The following is a 21,067-nucleotide window of genomic DNA, read 5'->3' as shown; positions in this document are numbered from 1 at the left end:
TCTCTTTATTTATACACACAAGGATAGTATATTCGTGGGGGTAACTGATAGCTGTAGATTTAAGGAAAAAATGGAAATTAATATAGTACTTTAAGTGGAATTTTCTCTTTTGCTTATAGATACTGGCAAAAATAATAGCCACCTGAAAAAGCCATGTGACACTCTCTTAGACATTGTTCATTGCTTCTTTCTCTATCCTGATAGTGATTTGTTTATGCTTCTAATATTGTATTTATCCCTTGGTATTAAAGACATTTGTTTACAGGTGTGGATTTCTTGCCAGAAACTATGAACTCTTCATATGTACTGTATGGCAGTTAGCATAGCACTTTGTATATCATAGATACTCAATAAATGTCGATCTTGTGGGTAAGAGAATAAAATATTCAGAAACTATCAATTTATATAAGGTATAGTTAGGAAATACATAAATTTGGTTCTTTGAAGATTGGAATTATTGACAGGTTAGAGATTGTGAAAATCATTATTCAGGTAAGACATGAGCAAGCAGTGCTTTGGGATGAGAAAAAATTTCTTTGGAAAGGTGTATATATTGTTCCCTGTTAATATTTTAATGTATATTTAATTATATTCTCATGTAAATAATCTATTCCCTTATTAATAAGTACTTAAAAAATGTACTTGACTTAGGTCATCATCAACTTGAACCATATGAAATTACTGATATTAACCTATCACTGAACTAAAAAATGTCAGTTTCATATGCTTCAACCTAAATATTACCAGTTAGTGCAATATAAGGAATAAACTACATGATTCACATTACTTCTTTATTAGACTCCAAGAAAAGTTATGAGATGTGCTACCCCATTTGGGATTTTTTAAATATCATTAAATTTATTGCACAATGTGTTCTAAATTCACCTGAAGTGATTGGTATCTCAACCACTATTCAATTTTGTACCTCCTTTGTTTCTAGGCATATTTAATTCTTGACCATGTATTGTGATTTGGATAATTTATAAGGATTGTGAATACATGGGGAGAAAAGGGGGGAAAATATTAAAAGTAGGCATCAGATAATATGTCAGCTACATAACATGTAAATTACATAGAAATTACATATTTATAGATGATTATTTTACATATTAAATATGTCAAAGCAAATCCTAGAAGAACACTGCTTTTGAGATATTATCTAATTCTAATTAATAAAATAGAAAATTTATTCCTTAAGAAGATTGATTTGGTTCTCAGTACTTTCTTTCCTTAATATTAAATGTTGATTTTTGTATTTTGTTAATCTCTCTGAGGTATGGATTTTTCAATAGGTTTCTAGAAATAAACTTAAATACTTTCAGGTATTTTTAATATGGAAAATATATGTCATTAATCTTGCTGGGGAAATGGTCATTCAATACTTAGGACCATTGAGTAGCTTTTGGAAGCTAGAAAGCTGGGACCCTTCTTATTTTATCAAAATAAATTTCAGATCTGTCAAAAATGTAAATGTAAAAAATGAAACCATAGGCATACTAAAAGGTGAAAGAAGGGTGGGACGTGTCATATGAGGGAAAAGCCTTGTATATGATGTTAAAGCTACTAGGATCCATGCAAGAAAAGGTTGCCAAGTGTGTGTAATAAGAATTGTAACAGTCCTTAATAGCCAAAATTGTAAGTGATAAACTAGGAAAATTGTTTCTAACACAAGTTAGGCAAAGCATTAAACTTCTTAAGATACAAAATAACCAATTAAAACATGAAAAAGTATTCACCCACTCTCTGAAGGAAATGCAATTAAAACAAGAGATTTTTCACTTATATGGTTGGCAAAGATTAATGTTTGTTTACAATATTGGTAGACATGTAATAGTGATTATGGAAGGGGGCTAAGAAAGGACAAGATCCAGTGTAGAGGAAATTCTTGATATTCACATTATGCCCTTTTATCTTGTTAAAATGTTTTGTTTTTAACTCTCATCTCATACTAAGCCTTATTATTTTAGACCAACATACCCAGTGGAAGAATTAGAAGAAGAAACTGTCCCAGAAGATGATGCAGAATTAACATTAAATAAAGTGGATGAAGAATTTGTGGTATGTGTATTGCTGAACATTTTGTTTCTTTCTACCTTTGAATTCGTTTCCCTTCTCTTAATTCCCCCAGACTTCTATTTTTAGTAATATATTTCATTTCATTGTTTCTAGAGTAAAAAAGCTTTTAAATAGAGCACCACACATCAGTTGTTTAGACCTTTGGTTAAGTTAATGCTCATGTTTTCTAATGATTGAGGTCTGAATTATAGCAGAGGTTCTTAAACTGTAGACAGGAAATTGTGGACTACTGGTTATATGAGTAAATATTTTATTAGCACCATTCATGATTTGAAATGGGCCATAAATAATAAAGAACTTGAAAAAGAATAATAAGATTTAGGATTAATATATTCTACTTCGTAAGAACACTATTCATTTCTCAGGAACTCCTGTATGCTTCTAAAATTAGGGTAAATGCTACCCTTTAGGAATTTTTAAAAATAGTTATAAATACCAACATTATTTAAATTTTTTGGCAGCATCTGGGCCTTTACAATTCTTAACATTCTATTCATATTGTGAAAGTAAATGATCAAGTGTGTATAACAGATTAAACTAATAGAGAAAAAGAACACTTTCTCAGATCCAGAGATGGAATGACCCTGGTGTTTTAGGAAGTATACCTATGATCTGGAACTGAAATAGCAGGAAAAAGACCCTTTTTTGAAGTGTATTTTATTGTCATAGACCAATTACATTTTCCAAGTGAATTTTTAAATCAATAGATAATAAGTATATTATGTATTTCATCTTAATTTATTAAGCTATTATATGCTTAAAAATCACTGCATTGTTTTATAGCAAATGCTAAAACTAACCATTAAATAAATTAGACTATATTCAAATAGTAGAATATTATATAGCCATTAAAATTGTTTACAAAGAAATGTTAGTGACATAGGGATGATAACTTATGCTGTACACATAAACCCAAGTATATAAAATATACAAAAAAGGAAAAATAATAATGTTAACATTAGTTATATATGGGTAGAAAGATCATGGATGATTATTTCCTTTTTTATGCTGCTTTGTATTGTCAAAGTTTTTTTAACATGTATCAGTAGTGTAAATATTTTAAACCATAAATAGAAAAAAGAAGACTGTTATTTATAGAAGGAAAAACACCATTGTAAAACTAATCAACTTAAAAAATACCTTTTAAAAATGTACATTTTAAAAGTTAAGGTAAATATATATTCATTCATTCTGCATGCATTTTATTGAGCACCTGTTGGGCAAGACCCTGGTGGAACTACATGTACAAAAGCTCTGAAGCAGGAAAGAGCTTAGCTTGATCCAGGAACTGAGAGAAGACCATTGGGGCCAGATTTCCTCAGTGAGGCGGGTATGTGCATGTGTGTGGTTTAGGATTGATAGGAAAGATAGACCAGGTCCAGATCATTTTGGCCATTTTAAGGAGTTTTGACTTATCTTTGTGTAATAGATCTTTCCATTCAGGCTCAGGAAATGCTAAGTTCTCATATATTCCCATTTGTTCATCTCATTTATTTTACTCAGGTATTTTCCTCATCTTCTCTCTTTAGTAACTATTTATTAGTTAACGGTTTATAGACAGACACCTGGCCCTAGTGCATCAACATTTAGCTTCAGAGACATAACTCAAAACTGTCAGTCAGGAAAAAAAAAGTACAAAAACCTACTAGTCAGACTATAATTTTGCACTTTTTTTAATATCTCCACGTTATTGTGCAGTGTCTGGTGCAAAGTGGGCGTTCATTAACTATTTGACTACACAATCAGCTGTCAGCAAATTGTTATATAACTTTTAGAAATATAGCTAGTTTTTTCTGAGAACCTTTTAAAGTCCAAAGCAACATCATTAGGTGTGTAAATTAGAGAAACAAACTAGAAAGTAGCCTCTTTTCACATTTCTTCCCAACTGTAAGGTAAAGACCTCCTGAAGGACTTACTCAAAGGTTGCTTCTGAGGCTGCTGGTTCCCTTATGTCAAGTCTCTTGAATTTTTTCCTTTTCTTTCTTACTGTCATTTTAAGGAGCCCTCCCATTACCTCTCCCATTCCTTTTAGTAAGGAGATGAGTGCCAAAAAGTGTTTGGGTAGTGGGATGTTACATTATTTTGTTGCCAGAGATTGCAGGTTGGCTCAACGGTGGAAAAGATAATTTCTGACAAAGTTCTGCTATAATCGTCTAGAAACTAGAATCCTTCAGTTTTAAACTTGTCAAATCAAGATAGGACACATTGATAACTTAAAAAAAATTTATTGGTCACAAAACAATATTTTCACCTGCTCTATATAATCATATACTTATTAATTGGCACAGAATTAAGAGGGTACATAGTACATATTAGACAAAGAAATGGTAGGAAATTGTTGAGTGTCTTCTGAATTACTGAAATCAGAATCCTTTTAGTTTATTTTAAAACTTTTTTCTAAGTCTGTTTATATTTGGATTCCTTTTGAATGCTCTCTTACTAATACGTAGTAAGTTAAATCCTTTTTTTTTTTTGACTGCCTACTATTAAAGCTTTTTACCTATTAGCATTTAATCCAGTACTAATTCAACAAGTATTTATTGATTCCCTATGTAAACAGTACTGATTAGGTTATTGTAAAAGCATAATAAACTTGTCTCTTCTCCCATGGGCATTGTCATTGGCATTTAAATCATTTACTCTGGTTGTTAAGTAGGTCATTGTCAGTGCAAACACAGAATAAACTGAGCTTCATCTCAAAGGTGTGTATCTGCATTTATGGTTAAGATTTAAAATGTAAACAGTTACATCAATTTTGTCTATATGTCTGTGCTCCACTGCCCATCTTCCCTAAAAAGTAAATGTAAAAAAATGTAAACATAAAAAAAGTAAATGTCACTTGAGTATATTTATGCTCTGCATTTATATTGCTTCATATTTTATATATATAAAAAAATCTTTCCAATTTCCCAAAGATTAACATAGTTCTCATAGCTTACTTAGTGGGCCCACCCTGAGTATCAGAGTAGTTCTGGGAGGGACCCTTAGAATCTGCACCCTAACAAGCTCCCAGGTGATGCTGACGCTGACTGTCTTAGAACCACATTTTGGGAACCACTGTCTTACATCTTCTGAGTCCTTGAAGATAAAGATTATTTTTGAACTCTCTCACTGCAGCTTTGTAGAACTGGATATGTGGAAGTGTCCACTAAATAACACACACTTACTATGTTGTTTTGTTTTTTTCCTTTGAGGCCTACAGTCCATTCACTGTCTTAGCATGTGGTTAAACCTCTTGTTCAGTTTTTTACCCACTTTGTCACTTGTCACCATGAAGACATTTGAAGAGAAAGGGGAGATATTTTTTGTTCTACATGCTTTAAAACCTGCTCAGACTCCATTTTTTGCTGTATTTTGGGAAAGGGATTGCCTCTCAAAGGGTCACTTTTGACCCTACCCCCCACTCCAATTGGTTCAGAGATCAGGACCAGCTTGGAATCTACCTGAAGTATGTTTTAAGATAGTTAATATCTGAGATACAAGGTTAGTATCTAAAATATATATTCCATATCTTTAAATAGATTTAATATTTTAATATCTTTGCTTTTTTTAAAGATTTATTTATCCATGAGAGACAGAGAGAGAGAGAGAGAGGGAGAGAGGCAGAGACACAGGCAGAGGGAGAAGCAGGCTCCATGCAGGGAGCCCGACGTGGGACTCGATCCCCGGTCTCCAGGATCACGCCCTGGGCTAAAGGCAGCACTAAACCGCTGAGCCACCCGGGCTGCCCTTAATATCTTTAAATAGTTTTAGGGGCCATGGGCCAAGCAGTACTAATGACTAACCTTATTAATTTATTAAACTTGAGCATATAAAAGACGAGATGTCAAAAATATGCATTAATGGGATTGGTCCCTGGAGCAGGTGAAAATATTCTGTCAACCTCATTGTTGTCCATTTTCATTGTTTTCTCAAAATTGCCATTAACTCCTTCCATTATCTCTCCTATTTCAGATTTGCCACTGTGCACTGTTTCTTTTGTCTTCTTCTGTTTATTTAGCCCTAGTTTTATAGCAATAGTTCTTCCATCTTTTTTTTTTTCTTTTTTTCAGTGACTATAAAAAGGCCCTATTTTAAAAGGTATCATCAAAACCTCAAAAAAACAGATGAGCTGCTAATAACATTATGCCCTACTTTATGCACACCACTGGGCTTTTAAATACTCTTTCCTGCATTAGTCTTTGTATCGAGCTTAGTATATTATGTATGTAAAAACTATAAATACATTTTTAAAATAATAACTTTTTATAATTATTAACTTTTAAAATCCTTATTTTTCTAAGGAAGAGGAGACAGACAATGAAGAAAACTTTATTGATCTCAACGTTTTAAAGGCCCAGACATATCGCTTGGTAAGTAACATGGGATACGCATAGGACAAACAAGCAATCAGTACACTGGTGCCACTGGGAATTGAAACAAATAGAAACCATTGTTTGCCATAGTTTTGTGCATCATGTGAAAAGTAGCTCTTAAAAATTGTTTCCTATATATAAAATGTTATAATTACAGCAAATATTAAAATCCAGAGGGCCAAGTGGGTCAGCCTCCTGTCTGTACCATGGAAAATCAACACAGTGCTCCTCATGTAAACCGAAAATAACTTGTCATTTTTTATTATAGAAAGACATTATTTGATTTCAAGTTATTTTCCATTATAATTGGGTAGTATTGAATGGTCTTGATTATAGGAAAATACTTCAATGGTAATTCTTTGAAATAAATTAGACTCTTTTAAGACTGATACATGGATAAGTAGTCAGACATTGCTTTAAGTCAGTGTTTGCTCTGTTATAATTAGGAAATAAATCTACTCTATAAATGAGAACCAACTCAGTGAGATATTTCAAAAGTACATAAGGGATTTTTATGTTTTCCTGTATGTATATTTCAATAAAGTGATAACTATTGCTTGCTCAAAAAGGTATATATATGGAATATAATATTCTCATTTGCCCTTAATTTGATTTTTCTTGTGAAAATTCTTTTTTCTTTTATTTTAAGATTTTATTTATTTATTCATGAGACACATAGAGAGAGAGAGAGAGAGAGAGAGAGAGAGAGAGAGAGACAGGCAGAGGGAGAAGCAGGCTCCATGCAGGGAGCCCGACATGGGACTCGATCCCAGATCCAGATCTCCAGGATCACGCCCCAGGCCGAAGGCGGCGCTAAACTGCTGAGCCACCCGGGCTGCCCTTTCTTGTGAAAATTCTATAAACAAATTTAGATATAGTTTTAGGCACATATCATGAAGACTTGGTTGGCCATCCCATCCCATCCCAGGATGATCTCCTCTTTTATCATTTACTGCATTAGAATTGTTAGTCAGCATTATTTGTTATTGTTAATGATATGTTTGTTGTTTCCTGCTCAACTTGAGTGCAATAAAATATAATGAGTATTATTGTAGCTAAGCTGCTTGAATGTGTGAGTTGACTTTAATACATTTAATACTTACTGGATGTCTGATCTTGCACAGGTTTCCAAAATTCTTGTGCCTTATCTTCTTCATCTGTAAAATGAGGATAGAAATGTTAAATTTTTAAAGATTAAAGGAGTTACTCCATATAAAGTATTTATAATGATATCTGACACATAGAAAGTGCTCAGTAAGTGTTGGCAAAAACCAAAACCACACCTTCTTCCCACATTCCCCTTCTCAATTCTGATTTGTATAAGTTCTTTGATTATAGGAGATAATTATCATTTTTTTATATTCTCCATAGTGTAACACAGAAGATGCCAAATAAATGAATTCATTCATTCATTCTTAAAAGATTGAATGTATTCTTATTGCTCAATTGAAATTGAGATCATCTGATACAGTTTATCAGGATAATGTGTTGACATTTTAATCCAAACTCCATTTGTAGCAGTGCGTTTGCAAATCGCTTTGTAGTTTTCAAAGTACAGTTGGCCCTTAACAATATGGGTTTGAACTGCACAGGTGCACTTACACGTGGATTTTTTTCTGATAAATACAGCACAATACTGTAAATATATTTTCTTATGATTTTTTCAATAACATTTTCTTTTGTCTTTATTGTAAGAATACGGTATATATCGCATGCAAAATATGTATTAATTAATCAGTAAGGCTTCCAGTCAACAGTAGGCTATTAGAAGTTAAGTTTTTGGGAGGTGCCTGGGTGGCTCAGTTAGTGGAGCATTCCACTGTTGATTATTGGCTCAGGACATGATCTCAGGGTCGTGAGATCAAGTCCCACTTTGGCTCGTGCTCAGTGAGGAGTCTTCTTGAGTCTCTCTCTCTCTCTCTCTCTCCTTCTCCCTCTGACCCTCCTCCCCTACTTGCACATGCACACTCTCTCTTCAAGGAAATTTTTTTGTAATTTAAAAAAATAAAGAAGTTTTAAGGGAGTCAAAAGTTATACCCAGGTTTTCGGTTTTGTGGGGGTCAGCACCCCTAACACTTGCATTGCTCAAGGGTCATTTGTACTTTGAAACACATTCTTTATGGACCTTGTGAAGTATTTGGGTAGATGTTATCTCCCTTTTACAGATACAAAAACTTAAATTTGTAACCTTGGGACAGTACACTCTTTAAAAACTAATAAAATTATAGTAGCTGAATTTGAATTATGTGTTCTCTAAACTCTTAAGTCTATTGCTTTTTTTGCTTTCCCTTATATAAGAGTTCAGCAGGATAGGTATGGTTTGAATCCTGTGTTAAGGAAGGCCACTGTGGTACTCTATGTTCCTGTATGTGTTGAAGATATCGGCAAAGTTCTCCTGCAGTATAAGAGAAGAAAACAAAATGAAAAAAAAAAAAAAAAAAGAAAACAAAATGAATGTACAGTTGTTCTTAGAACAAAACTGTCAATATATGTTATTTATTCTTTCATTGATGGTATAAATAGAGACCTCTAAAGGCCACCTGGGATTCCCTCTGCACAATGGTTTGAGAATTGGGAAGGATTTAAAGTAATTTAATTTGCCTCTACCACTACTCTAAGTTCCTATTGGTTCTGATTTCAATTTTTCACCTTAATTGATCTATATAAGTTTTCCCCTACCTGTGTGCCTTTATAAATTATCTAGGTATTATATCCTTTGGACAAAGATTATATAACATAAACCCCTTTGAGCTAAGCCTATATATTGTTGCATTTTCACAAGAGGAAGAAGTCTGAACACCAGGTGTTTGTGGATGGTCAGCCATGAAGTACTAATGAGGCAGAAAACCCTTTCATATTTTAAAAAATCTGGCAAGCTTATGATGTTGCCCACTAAAGCCATCTGCCTGAGACAGCTGTATCTGACTCTAGCTTATGATGGCTTAGGCTGCTCTATCCCCAAGACAAAACTGCTATATAGGTTAGTAATAGAGATTTAAGATTTTATGTTTTATGCAGCAGGTGGACTCACAATGCAGAGGAAATATTATTTTAGCAAAGTTTCATGCAATGAGTTTTTCACTAGAACAAAAATGATATGTACTATCTAGAAAATTGATATACTATATGTAGATGTGACTGTGCTACCCCAGCCATTTATGGATTACAGCAGTCCCTCTCTACTTGTGGTTTTAAAACAAGAGATGCTTCTCCAATCATTCTTTATTCTCTCACTGGGCTTTATTTTTCCTTACATACCCTGGCAATGTATTAATTTCTATCTATTATCCAACTCAATCACTAGAATGCATTCTCTTCTAGAGTGGGAGCTTTCTTCAATATTTTTTCACCTGTGCCTGGTCTGTAGAAAGTGCTAAGTATTGAATAATATTGAATGAATACATGCATGAATGAATACTATTTTATATTTTTAATTTTATAAGCAAGGTATAGTTTAATCTTCATAGAGAAAAGGATGGCTCAACAATTATGTCCTCTTCTATGTACCGAGTAGGATAATGCAAGGAAGAGTCTACTTATATTCCTTTCTTTGATTAAATAAAGTGATGTCTAGATCCTAAAAAGTGGGCTTGCTCTTAAGTATCATGATAATGCAAGAAGATGAGCATACACAGCATTTTCTTGAGATTTGTGGTAAATGGAGTGAGAGAGAATATAAATGGAAAAGATGTGCTGCAGAGTATGTTCTCTGGAAGTGGACATGGACACCAGAGTTTGGGTGCAGGATGTTCATTGTAAAAGGAAGGGGCTAAAAAACTGGGCCAAGGGAGAAGTGTAGCTGTGACTCAGCCCTGACAAAGCTTGGAGCAACCTCCTGAAGAGCTCTGAAGCAAGTGTTGCCGGCTTGGCTCAGTCACTGGAGGCAGGCTGCCCTGGGAAGGTCATACTGCCAGGTTGGGGTGACCCTCTGTAGGTAAGACAGCCTGAGGTAGCCACAGCAGGAAGCTATCTGCTGGCCACATTGCCTGCAGGTAGGCAGCACATCTTTCCTTGGAAGGAGACCCGGTGGTCCATCTTCCTGATGACCACAACCTATATGAATCCTGTAACTGCTAATCTGAAGAATTCATAAGGAGATACCATGTGCCTCTGGACTAAAGTTTGAAGTGTCTGCCTACTAGGGCCATGACATGGCAGTAGTGTTTCATGAACACTGAAAATGGTGTTCTAAGAAAATGGTTGAATGCTTCTGGGAAGAAATCAGTTTATTTTGGAAGCAGTTGTTTTTCAGAACATGTATTACATACTCTGAAACTGTTTAAAAGTATGTTTTCTTGCCATTAGTTTTCTTGCCATTGTATGATGCCCTTTATAATTCTCTTACCACAATTACAGTTTTGCCAAATATAATATTGTCAAGAAAATAACCTTTGCAATTAGTGGGGGATTGTTTTATCTTCTGAATTTTTATTTGTAGGTTAGTTATTTGAATTTTGATAGAGCTTTTCTTAGAAGGAAAAAAAATAATGGAGGCTAGCCCACACAATTCCACATTCTCTCTGTCCCTCTGATTCCTGAATATTCTTGAAATCCAAAATTTAGCCAGAGACTCCTTGAGAGTGGTCATGAGGGAAGACACTGGTGCTGTATTAAAGCTCTCACAATTGGGCAGAGCTCCTAATGGAGGGGTACAGTAGAATTTCAGAGATGTGAGAGGTGGGAGCAGGAAAGGAGGGCTCTGGTGGTGAGGTGTTAGGGGCAGGGGTTGAGACCATTTCTAGTTTTATCTCGAGAATGTTAATTGGAAACTGCCTGCATGGTTGTGGCAGCTATACACTGTAATTACAAGTGGTCTTTGTAGCTCCCCTCCATTCTGAAGCTCAGTAGAATCATAGCAGCACTGTTGTGGCAGCATAACGCAGATGTGTCCTTCTCCTCCCCCAGTGGAAAAAAGATGGGAGGGAAGCTGTGCGCTCTGAGTTCTATTTTTAAATGTCCATCACTTCATTTCAAAACATTTTTTTCAAACATGCCATAGATACCATTCTTCCTTGAGATGCTAAATTTGAGGTTTTAGAAACCAAATTCTGAGTTAGACAGCATAAAACCAACTATCTCAAAAGGTTTAAACACAATTGGTTTTTAATTACTTAGCAAAAAATTCATTGTACCAAGAATGAGAGAATTTTTAGCTTAAAAAGCAAAAGCTGTAAGGAAGCAAAAATCTGAGCTTAGAATAAAAATGTCATCTCAGTTTTAGAGTGTCATTGTAGCAAGTCTGCAAGATTGTTTTCAAAAAAGGGAAGAAGATGGATCTACTTTGGTTAATATTTTAAATGCTTTAAATTTTCATTTTACTTTTGATTTACATTTCACTTCTTGACAAAATGTCCTTTCTGGGTAACATAGGGGGGAATAGTACTGTTCTGCAATATAACTTGCCCCCTAAGTCACCATTGGTTTTGATTCCTGCATGAGGAAAATGTTTTTTCCTCTCCTTTCCTAAAACATTTGAGTGTTTGTCCTCCTGTGTTGTAACTGAGAAGTCTGTGGTTGGTATTTCACAGGAGAAACACAGTATCACATGTCTGAGCCTGATGGAACACATTATGACTGAGTAAATGCTTTTATTTCTCTGGTAACTAACCTGTACCACCTCATCAGTTTTACATCTGGAGGTGAATAGAAAATGTAGGTTAGAGAAAAAAAGCCGTACTTTGCCCTGCTCAGAAGAACCTCAAATGGCAGTTCTTGCTGGGTGTAAAAGGGAGTTTTGCTTGATCTTTAGCATAGCTTTTGAATCCACACTTGGAATAGGGAAGATCCTTATTTCCATCCTGGTTTTTTATTGTGAACCTAAAAAGTAGGAAGTAAGGACTTCTCAAGGTCCTTTCCAGATCTGAGTCCATATCTCCAGCATCGACATCATGGTGGAAAATAATCCTTGGATCAAATTGTGACTGCATGTCACTAGACACTTAGCCTTAGTAAATTAACCTGTGACTCTGCTTTATCTGTACAGTGGTGACACAATTCTTCCCTGGGTTGTTTTGAGGTTAATATAACCTAACTTGTGGACAGCATGTAGCTTGATGCATTTCTTATTTCATATAATTTTTCACCTTTCCTAGAGTTTGGAACTAAGAGATTGGAATGTTATCAACATTCTTATGTACTGTAGGAAAGTAGGAAAAGCCCCAATCTTTCAATATAAGTAAGTTTCTAGATTGCTGTATTTTTGAGTAAGAAGCTTAGATAGGATATAAGTTATCAAGAATCTTACATTTTTATGTAAATCAGGAAGGCTTGGTGATGTTACATCTTTATTTTTATAATATGTCACATGGATTCCTATTGAAGGCCCACTAAACTAAATCTGCTATCACATAAGGTCTCCCCTATAGAGATGACTAAGGAGAATTTGATGAAAAGTAATATATATTTTTTAAGATTCATTTGAGAGCTGTCATTTTATAAGTGGATAGATTATATTTCCGGAATCAATGCCAATAGCAGATATTTATTATGTAATTTAGTATGTTATATGGGTACCCAGAATGTGTGTTTCTCTCTGTCCTGTATAAACCTATATTCTTTAAATCCACCCAACCCCACCCATCCACTCTAGCTGTGTTCGTACTCTGAATATTTGTCTAATGATTCATTTTAATCTAGACATCTAGTTGGTCACTAAGACCCGCAAATGATGCTTTTGAAATATCTCTTATTTGTATCCCTTCAGCTATCTTTCAAGGTTACTTCCTCTTCATCTCCTGTCTGGATTATGTAAAATAATGGCGTGAATGGTCTTTGATCCTCATCCTTCAATCCCACCCTCACTCTTTTGCACAATGTTTTTCACCATAAGCTTTTATCGTACTTACCAAAATGACTTTTATAAGGTCATTCTGAGCTCAGTAACTTTTGATGGCTTTTCACTGACTACAGGCCAATTTATGTAGATTATAAAACAATGTTTTGGTCGGATGTCCAGACTCTTAGCAATTTGACAACTGTCCATATAGCCAACCCTATTTTATTCTGCTGGAATAACTTTATTTTAGATAAATGGATCCTCTCATAGGTTTTCAAACACCTTATGAGCAGATCTCTCATCTTTGTCTCCTACCTGAAATGCCTTCTCATCATCTCTCTACCTTACTCTTAAGCCTTCAAAGTTGAGCTCAAATTCTGCCTTTTTAGTGACAGCTTTCCAACTATGCCAGCCTCATTCAATTCTATGACCCACAAATCTATAATCCATAACTCTTCATAAAACATAATTAGAATGTTCTTTCAGGAGGATTTTTATCATTTTATTAACTGTACCTGATATAGAATAGTACCTGGCATACAGTAGGTGCTAAATAAAGATTTCTAAAAGTCATTTGACCTTGCTTGTAACTCTTCTGATTTCCCTTCTGGCTGAGAGGACAAAATTCATATTCCTCAGCTTAGCTTCTGAGGTCTTTCATAAAGTAGTTAACTCTTTTTTAGCTCCCCAGCATTCGCCTTTCTAAGCCCCTAGTCGCTCTTAATATGATCTTCACAAGCCATGTGCCTTTCTATTTCAGTATCTTAGCTTATGGTGCTTTCCTGACTATAAACACTTGGCTTGTCTCTTTTCTGCCTATTTGCATTCCATACATCCTTATAAGGTTAAACTTGGATCTCACCATCTCCATTAAAACACACTTCTGTCCCTCATTCAAATTCCTAAAGTATACACCCATACCAGCTATGATGATTAACTTCTGGAAGTTAATCAAACTTATTATTTTTACCTGCTTTTATTAAAAATACCTTATTCTTTTTAAAAGTGAAATATATTCCTTGTTTTTTTTTTAATGAAGGCACAAAGGTACAAAAAAAATTTGAAAACACCCTAAATCTCAGCACTATACTGTAAACACTAGATCACTTTATGCATAATTTACCAGCATAATTTAGATGCTAAGGTTTGGTGAATCTGGATGAAGGGTATATGGGAATTCTTTGTACTATTTGTGTAATTCTTTTGTAAGTCTGAAATTATACTGACACAGAAATAGATTGATGAAGTAGTACAGAATTCATAAAATAGCCCAAATATATAGTGATATTAATAATATAGGAAGTAATGCAAATAGGTGGGGAAAACAGGACTGTTCAGTTAAAGGATGATGGAATAACAGGCTGTCCAATAGGCAACAAAAGATGGGCTCTTCCCTCATATCATACACCCAAATAAACTCCTCGTGGATCAACAAATTAGAAAATGATGAGGTTCAAAAACAAAAACATGAGTGATAAGCGTTATACTCACGGGTTGAAATTGGCATGATAAAGCCTGGGAAGAAAACTAAAAATCACAAAAGAAAAGCACTGATAAATCTGAATGCATAAAAATTAAAGCCTATATATATCAAAGGTTGGAATGGGGAACACTATAAAGTTAAAAAGATGGGTAATAAACTGGGGGGAACATAGTTGTAACCTATATGACAAAGGATTGATAGGCACTTGGTAAAGTATCTAAAAGCTTGTTTCTAGAGGAACATTCCTTGGGCCTTGTGACTCTACTAATGATGTGACATAGGGAAAATTAGCTAACTGCTCTATACATCACTTTTTTCATTTGCAAAATGGGGATAAGACTTCTTGATTCATGGTGCTATTATAGGCATTTAACATAGCAAAGCATCTAATACCATGCTTGGCATATAAAAATAGTAATAGTAACTGTTAAAATATATTGGGGCTTAATTATGTGCCAGGAACTATGCCTTTAAATACGTTATATGATTTAATCCTCACCACAACCCTCCCAATAAGGAGGGTACTATTCTCCCCATCTTACAGATGGGAACCCTGAGATTTAGAGAGATTATGTAATTTGACCAATAGCTAATAAATGATAGAGAGAGGATTTGAAGAGAGATGGGATTCCAGATCCATTGTCTTGACATTTACACCAAACTATGGCAGTTCTCAAGACAATTTAGTTCCCTTTTCCTTGAGTATTGGGACTATGTAATCTTGACAGTTAATTGGATTTTCATGTCCCTCTTAGTAGATATATGAATTGAACTCTCCAAATGTATTTGGTTACTGGTATATCCATAAGGTTGCCATTTCAGAGAAAAAAAAAGCCTTATAGAAATTCATTACATAAAGAATTTTTTTTCATTTTTTTTTCATTACATAAAGAATTAAACTTACTTTGGCATACTCTATAACACCAACTCTCATATCTATGGTAGTTTTTCCACACAAACTTCTTGGAGTACTTTCTTTTGGTTTTTATCTTGAGAAAATAAAAAATCAGGGATGATTTTACCTTAGCACTTATGCACATTAAAGTAGCTTAAAGCAGTAGCAAAGACAGGTGTTTGAGATATTAAACAGAAATAATTACTGGAAGTTATATTCTCATTCAAAAATAATTTCAGATTTCTTATTAGAAAATTAAATTGATTTTGTGTTTAGGAAGCTTTTTAACTTTTTTGATTTGTGAGCATAATTTATTGAAATCCTAGTCCACATTATAACAGAATAAAATTTCTTTTGATAGTTTTAAAATTGAATTGAAAACTTTTATGAACTCCATATATTTAAAGACAGAGGCTACCATCTATCTATTCCTTTTGATGGGTTATAGCCAGGGTTTAATTTTGTTATTCTGAACAAATCTGAAAATACGTTTTATATCATATTAAACATTTTTCTTCATCGTAATACAGTGTTAAATCATTTAAAACCTAATTTGAAAAGAAAATAGTGAATCAGACTCATGATTTATGCTTCTTTAATCATGAAGAAGAATTGACTTGTAGGAACATGAAAAGTTTTAACTCTGTGCTTTAAATATGATTTGTTAAAAAATCACTGGATTTTAAGGGAACACTTTTCTTGATTGAAATGTCTTTATCCCTCTAGCTTTTTATTGATCGATGATAAAGAAAGAGGGACACTAGAAAACCCTGTTTAATACACAGAAATTCTAGGTCTACTTGGGTGGCTCTGTTGGTTAAGCTTCCAACTCTTGATTTCAGCTCAGGTCATGATCTCAGGGTCCTGGGGTTGAGCCCCAAGATGGGCTCCTTGCTCAGCACAGAGTCTGCTTGAGATCCTCTCCCTCTACCCTTCCCCCTCACAATCGCACTCTCTCTCACAATGAAATAAATCTTTAAAAAAATAATAGCAATACCATATAAATGCAGTACTTAGCTTGTTGGCCACCTGTCCTATTACCTATCTGCAACAAAACATCAAATTAGGAAGATTGCAAAAAAGGCCTCTGAGCAGCCAAAATAAGTATAACTACTTCCATTAAAAAAAATATCTATGAAGGGGCACCTGGGTGGCTCAGTCCACTGAGCATCAGTCTCTTGGTTTAGGCTCAGGTCTTGATCTCAGGGTGGTGAGATAGAGCCCCAGTGTAGGGCTCTGCACTCAGTTTGGAGTCTGTCCCTCTCCTTCCCCCTTGGCCCCTCTCCCCTACTCACATGTGCCTCTCTGTCTCTCTCTCTCAAATAAACAAAAAAAATTTAAAAAAAAAAAAAACCTCTGAAGGATCCCAACCTCATCACCACCATCACCACCACCACCACTCTTAGCAGCTCTCACATATTTCTCCTGTATTCTTACTTTGCCCAAATTCTAACAAACTTAGATATTAGGTTTCTAAGCCCACAGAAGTTTAGGAGGAGGAAGAGGTATTACAGGCAGTCAAGTAGACAGCCAGAGGTGATCATTGGCATTTGATACCAGGAGGCTACAGGAAAACTTTAAAAGCAGACATAAAAATGCAAAAATTATAGCTACCTGGGAACATTTAATCAATACCCAGGTTTCTCAGTCCTGAGAGCATCACTGTATTAGAGAACTAGTATAATAAGGCACATCATAAAAAGATTAATTTATGGTCAGTAAATGTCAGCATTTACCAGTTTCCAGAATCCATTCTAACAGTGGTATCTCATTCTTACAAGACATAGGGATTTGGGCTTGGTAATTGAAGATTCAAGAACCTCTGCTTGCTCTTGCTTCATTAGTTCAGTGTTAGGATCTTCTGAAGCTTCCTTTATCTCTCACTTTCACCTGGAGGTCTGTGAATCCAGTTTCTCCCCAGGCCCTCATGCAATCTAGGTTTTCTTGGCCAGCCTCCTATCTGAACTTAAGATCTCTCTGCAACTTTTGATGCAAGGTCTCCATTCCCAAGGAAATATCTTCTCACGGATCCCTGACTCTTGAGCTTCACTCTTGGGTATGCCCATGTATCCATATGTGTTCCCTTTACCAGACAAGGTATTTCTCCATCAATAATAAGGGGAAGTAGGGGATCCCTGGGTGGCGCAGTGGTTTGGCGCCTGCCTTTGGCCCAGGGCGCGATCCTGGAGACCCGGGATCGAATCCCACGTCGGGCTCCCGGTGCATGGAGCCTGCTTCTCCCTCTGCCTGTGTCTCTGCCTCTCTCTCTCTCTGTGACTATCATAAACAAATAAAAAATTAAAAAAAATAAAATAATAATAAGGGGAAGTGGGCAGCCCCGGTGGCGCAGTGGTTTAGTGCCGCCTGCAGCCTGGGGTGTGATCCTGGAGACCCGGGATCGAGTCCCACATTGGGCTTCCTGCATGGGGCCTGCTTCTCCCTCTGCCTGTGTCTCTGCCTCTCTCTCGCTCTCTCTGAATGAATAAATAAATAAATCTTTAAAAAAAATAATAAGGGGAAGTACTGTAGGGTATCCATGATTAGTCAGGTTTTTAAAAGTCTACTTTACCCTACTTCTAGCTTTCTTCCTTCTTCATTCCCAATGGAATGTCTTAACTAGAGCTAACTGTCCAACCTGATTTGGACTCTTGGGATCAAAAGATCCTCTGGTACTAAATTTTTGTTATTATAGCAGAACTGAAATGAATGCGTAACTGTTGCTGGTATCAGGAAGTCATAGTCAACTTTGCTTTGTCCAATAATGTTTAGTCCCCTTTCCCTTATGGGGTTTCCCAATAATGAGTATGTACTACATACTAGAAATAGTTTCAGTCCAAAGAGATTTTTTTTTAATTCTTTAAGATGGTAATTCGTCAGGTATACAAAAATGTGATCAGTGTTTCTACTGTATCACTTGTAACAGTTTTCTGTATTAATACTTGTTAATGGTAATTGTCTTTCTCTGATTGACTTATTTTGCTTAGTATAATACCCTCTATTTCCATCCACATCAATGCAAATGGCAAGATTTCGTTTTTGATGGCTGTGTAATATTCCATTATATATGTGTGTGTGTATACACACATATATACATATATATATAGCACATCTTTATTCATTCAATTATAACATTTTACTCATGTGGAATTTAAGAAACAAAACAGAGGATCATAGGGGAAGGGAGGGAAAAATAAAACAAGACAAAATCAGAGAGGGAGACAAATTGTAAGAGACTCTTTTTTTTTTTTTTTGTAAGAGACTCTTAACCATAGGAAACAAACTGAGGGTTGCTGGAAAGGAGGGAAGTGGGGGGATGGGGTAACTGAGTGATGGACATCAAGGAGGGCACATGATGTAATGAGCAGTGAGTGTTAAATAAGACTGGTGAATCACTGAATCTACCTCTGAAACTAATAATACATTATATGTTAATTGAATTTAAGTTAAAAAAATACTTATTAATGGGCTAGTCTCCTTCTGTTAGTGTCAGATCTATTACTTCCCCTACTGGTAGTCATGGCCTACCTGGAATCTTCAGTGTTAAGAGGTGAAAATATTTTGAGGTTGTATCAAATTTTGTATTGCATTTAACCTAGAGTGACAGCTTCACAGCACTATGTAGGTTATCCAACAGCTCAGAGACTGCAAAGGGCTTTATTTACCCTCCCCTGCTGATATGTGAAGCCTTCCCTTATTCTAATCCTGTAACCATAAGACTAGCCACATCCAATTTTATACACACACACACACACACACACACACATATATACACAGATACACACACACAGACATCCAACTGTATGTGTTTATATGTTTAAACATATACAGAATATAGTATTCAGATGCTTAACTCTCCCATTAATATTTCTTGGGAAAAGAGATTACTACTTGCAACAGGATTCTAAGCAGGCTTTTAACATTGCATGTTTGATCCTCACTCTTTTTGCCCAGGTTTATATTATAGGATGGTTTAGACTGTTGTCTTTAGTTCTTCCTTTGGCAGTCTTAGGGTCAGTTTTCATATTTTTTTTTCCCTTGGGTCCTTTTATTACCTCCATAAACTAGCCCAAGACTCTCCCTAACAGGCTATAAACTCTGCAGGCAGGGATTAAATCCTTTTATCTTCCCACACCAAACACAGTGCCTGGATTCTTACCTTGCATGTTATAGAAGCTTTACAAATGGCTTACTGGTAAATTAATTAAGTATAAGTAAAGACTTCTGGATAGCCTGTGTCTTATTGAGCTTCTAATTGTTTCTTCAGCAGCATTAGCTAGAAAACACAATTTCCCAGGAGCTATGTTTTATCTTACTTAGTTAATGTGTTTTTAGAGAAGGACTGGGACTTTGTCATGCTGATATAAAATTTTGATTAAGAGAAAACAGCAGTTTATTTCTGTTTTCTAATATATCCACATAAAGTACCATTTGTTAAATGGAGATACAATTGGGAAGGAAAGGTTTTCTCAAGTTATTATAACTAAGACATGATATAATTTTAAAGTGATTTCTACTTCATATGTAGGGCTTGCTCAGTTAATGTATCCAGTTATTAGGCATTAGGAAATTTTGACTGAGGAACAAGGTTAGGAAATAGATGTGCAAACATAGAAACAGAAAGAGACTGTATAGTTTGAATAAGTTAATGCTGCTCTACCAAGCCTAATGATCTCTTTTTGCCCTTCCTCATTTAGTAATTGGGCCATTTCCCCCCAATATATTAACTGTGGCCTAGGAGTGAGTGAAAACATTTAAGCTGCTATATTAAATCACTTTAGGATATTGGGAATAGGAATTTGCAAATCATTGCTTAAGGGAACCAAATAAGAACTTAAGAAGAGTAAATGCAACTTACTAAAGGGCCCAATATAAGGCAAACAGTAGCTTTTGCCCTGGGATGTCTTAATGCAGTGTGTGATTTCCATGTACTTTAGTAACTCTTTGATTCTGATCTGATTCAGATAGGGCCACTGCTAACCTGTATTCCTTTGGGAAAACTAGAAAAATGTGCCCTTCCTTGAGGAAAATTTTTGAGTATGTTCTGCACAACTTGAACAATCCAATGAATTCAGCCCTGAAGAAAGTGGGACTTCGGACGAGTACCCTCACCAGCCTTGTTTGGTGATTCTGGACTCCACCTTCCTGTAGGGAAAGGGAAGAAGAAGGAATGGGAATGAGGGGAATGGAGTTGAGAATTGGCTCCAGGATTTAATCAGCAGTACCTAACTGCAGTTCACTCAAATGGTGGTTCCATAAACCAAACTTATTTTTAAATCAGTGACCAGAACATCTGCATTCTATTAAGAATCATTCAAAACTGCTGCTGAGAGGACAAAGGACATGCCCCTTTGGTTCAGCCTGGCTCTGTGGGATTGGGGTGTGGGGGCCCATCACCATGGCAGGAGCAAGCCACACACACAGCCCCCAAATGTCGGGACTTACGTACCACTAGCAGTGCATACCTCTTCCCACTCCACCCCACC

At 35.5% G+C, this 21,067-nt stretch overlaps 1 protein-coding gene and 1 long non-coding RNA gene across 2 annotated transcripts in view; one reads left to right on the top strand and one right to left on the bottom strand.

Moving 5' to 3' along the window:
• The window catches only part of IFT57 (intraflagellar transport 57), a 53,855-nt gene that overhangs the window by 4,227 nt on the left and 28,561 nt on the right, over positions 1 to 21,067 (top strand). The window contains exons 4-5 of the mRNA XM_038582732.1: positions 1,968 to 2,058; positions 6,360 to 6,428. Coding sequence (XP_038438660.1) covers positions 1,968 to 2,058; positions 6,360 to 6,428 — 160 coding nt within the window. The remainder of the gene's footprint in view (positions 1 to 1,967; positions 2,059 to 6,359; positions 6,429 to 21,067) is intronic.
• LOC119867323 overlaps positions 18,973 to 21,067 on the bottom strand; it is a 100,007-nt gene continuing 97,912 nt past the window's right edge. The window contains exon 6 of the long non-coding RNA XR_005383254.1: positions 18,973 to 20,726. This is a non-coding gene — a long non-coding RNA (uncharacterized LOC119867323). The remainder of the gene's footprint in view (positions 20,727 to 21,067) is intronic.

Source organism: Canis lupus, chromosome 33 (assembly GCF_011100685.1).
Source record: "Canis lupus familiaris isolate Mischka breed German Shepherd chromosome 33, alternate assembly UU_Cfam_GSD_1.0, whole genome shotgun sequence".
NCBI lineage: Eukaryota > Metazoa > Chordata > Mammalia > Carnivora > Canidae > Canis > Canis lupus.
Note: the sequence above shows the minus strand (reverse complement) of the source record. Positions and strands in the feature narration are given on the sequence as shown.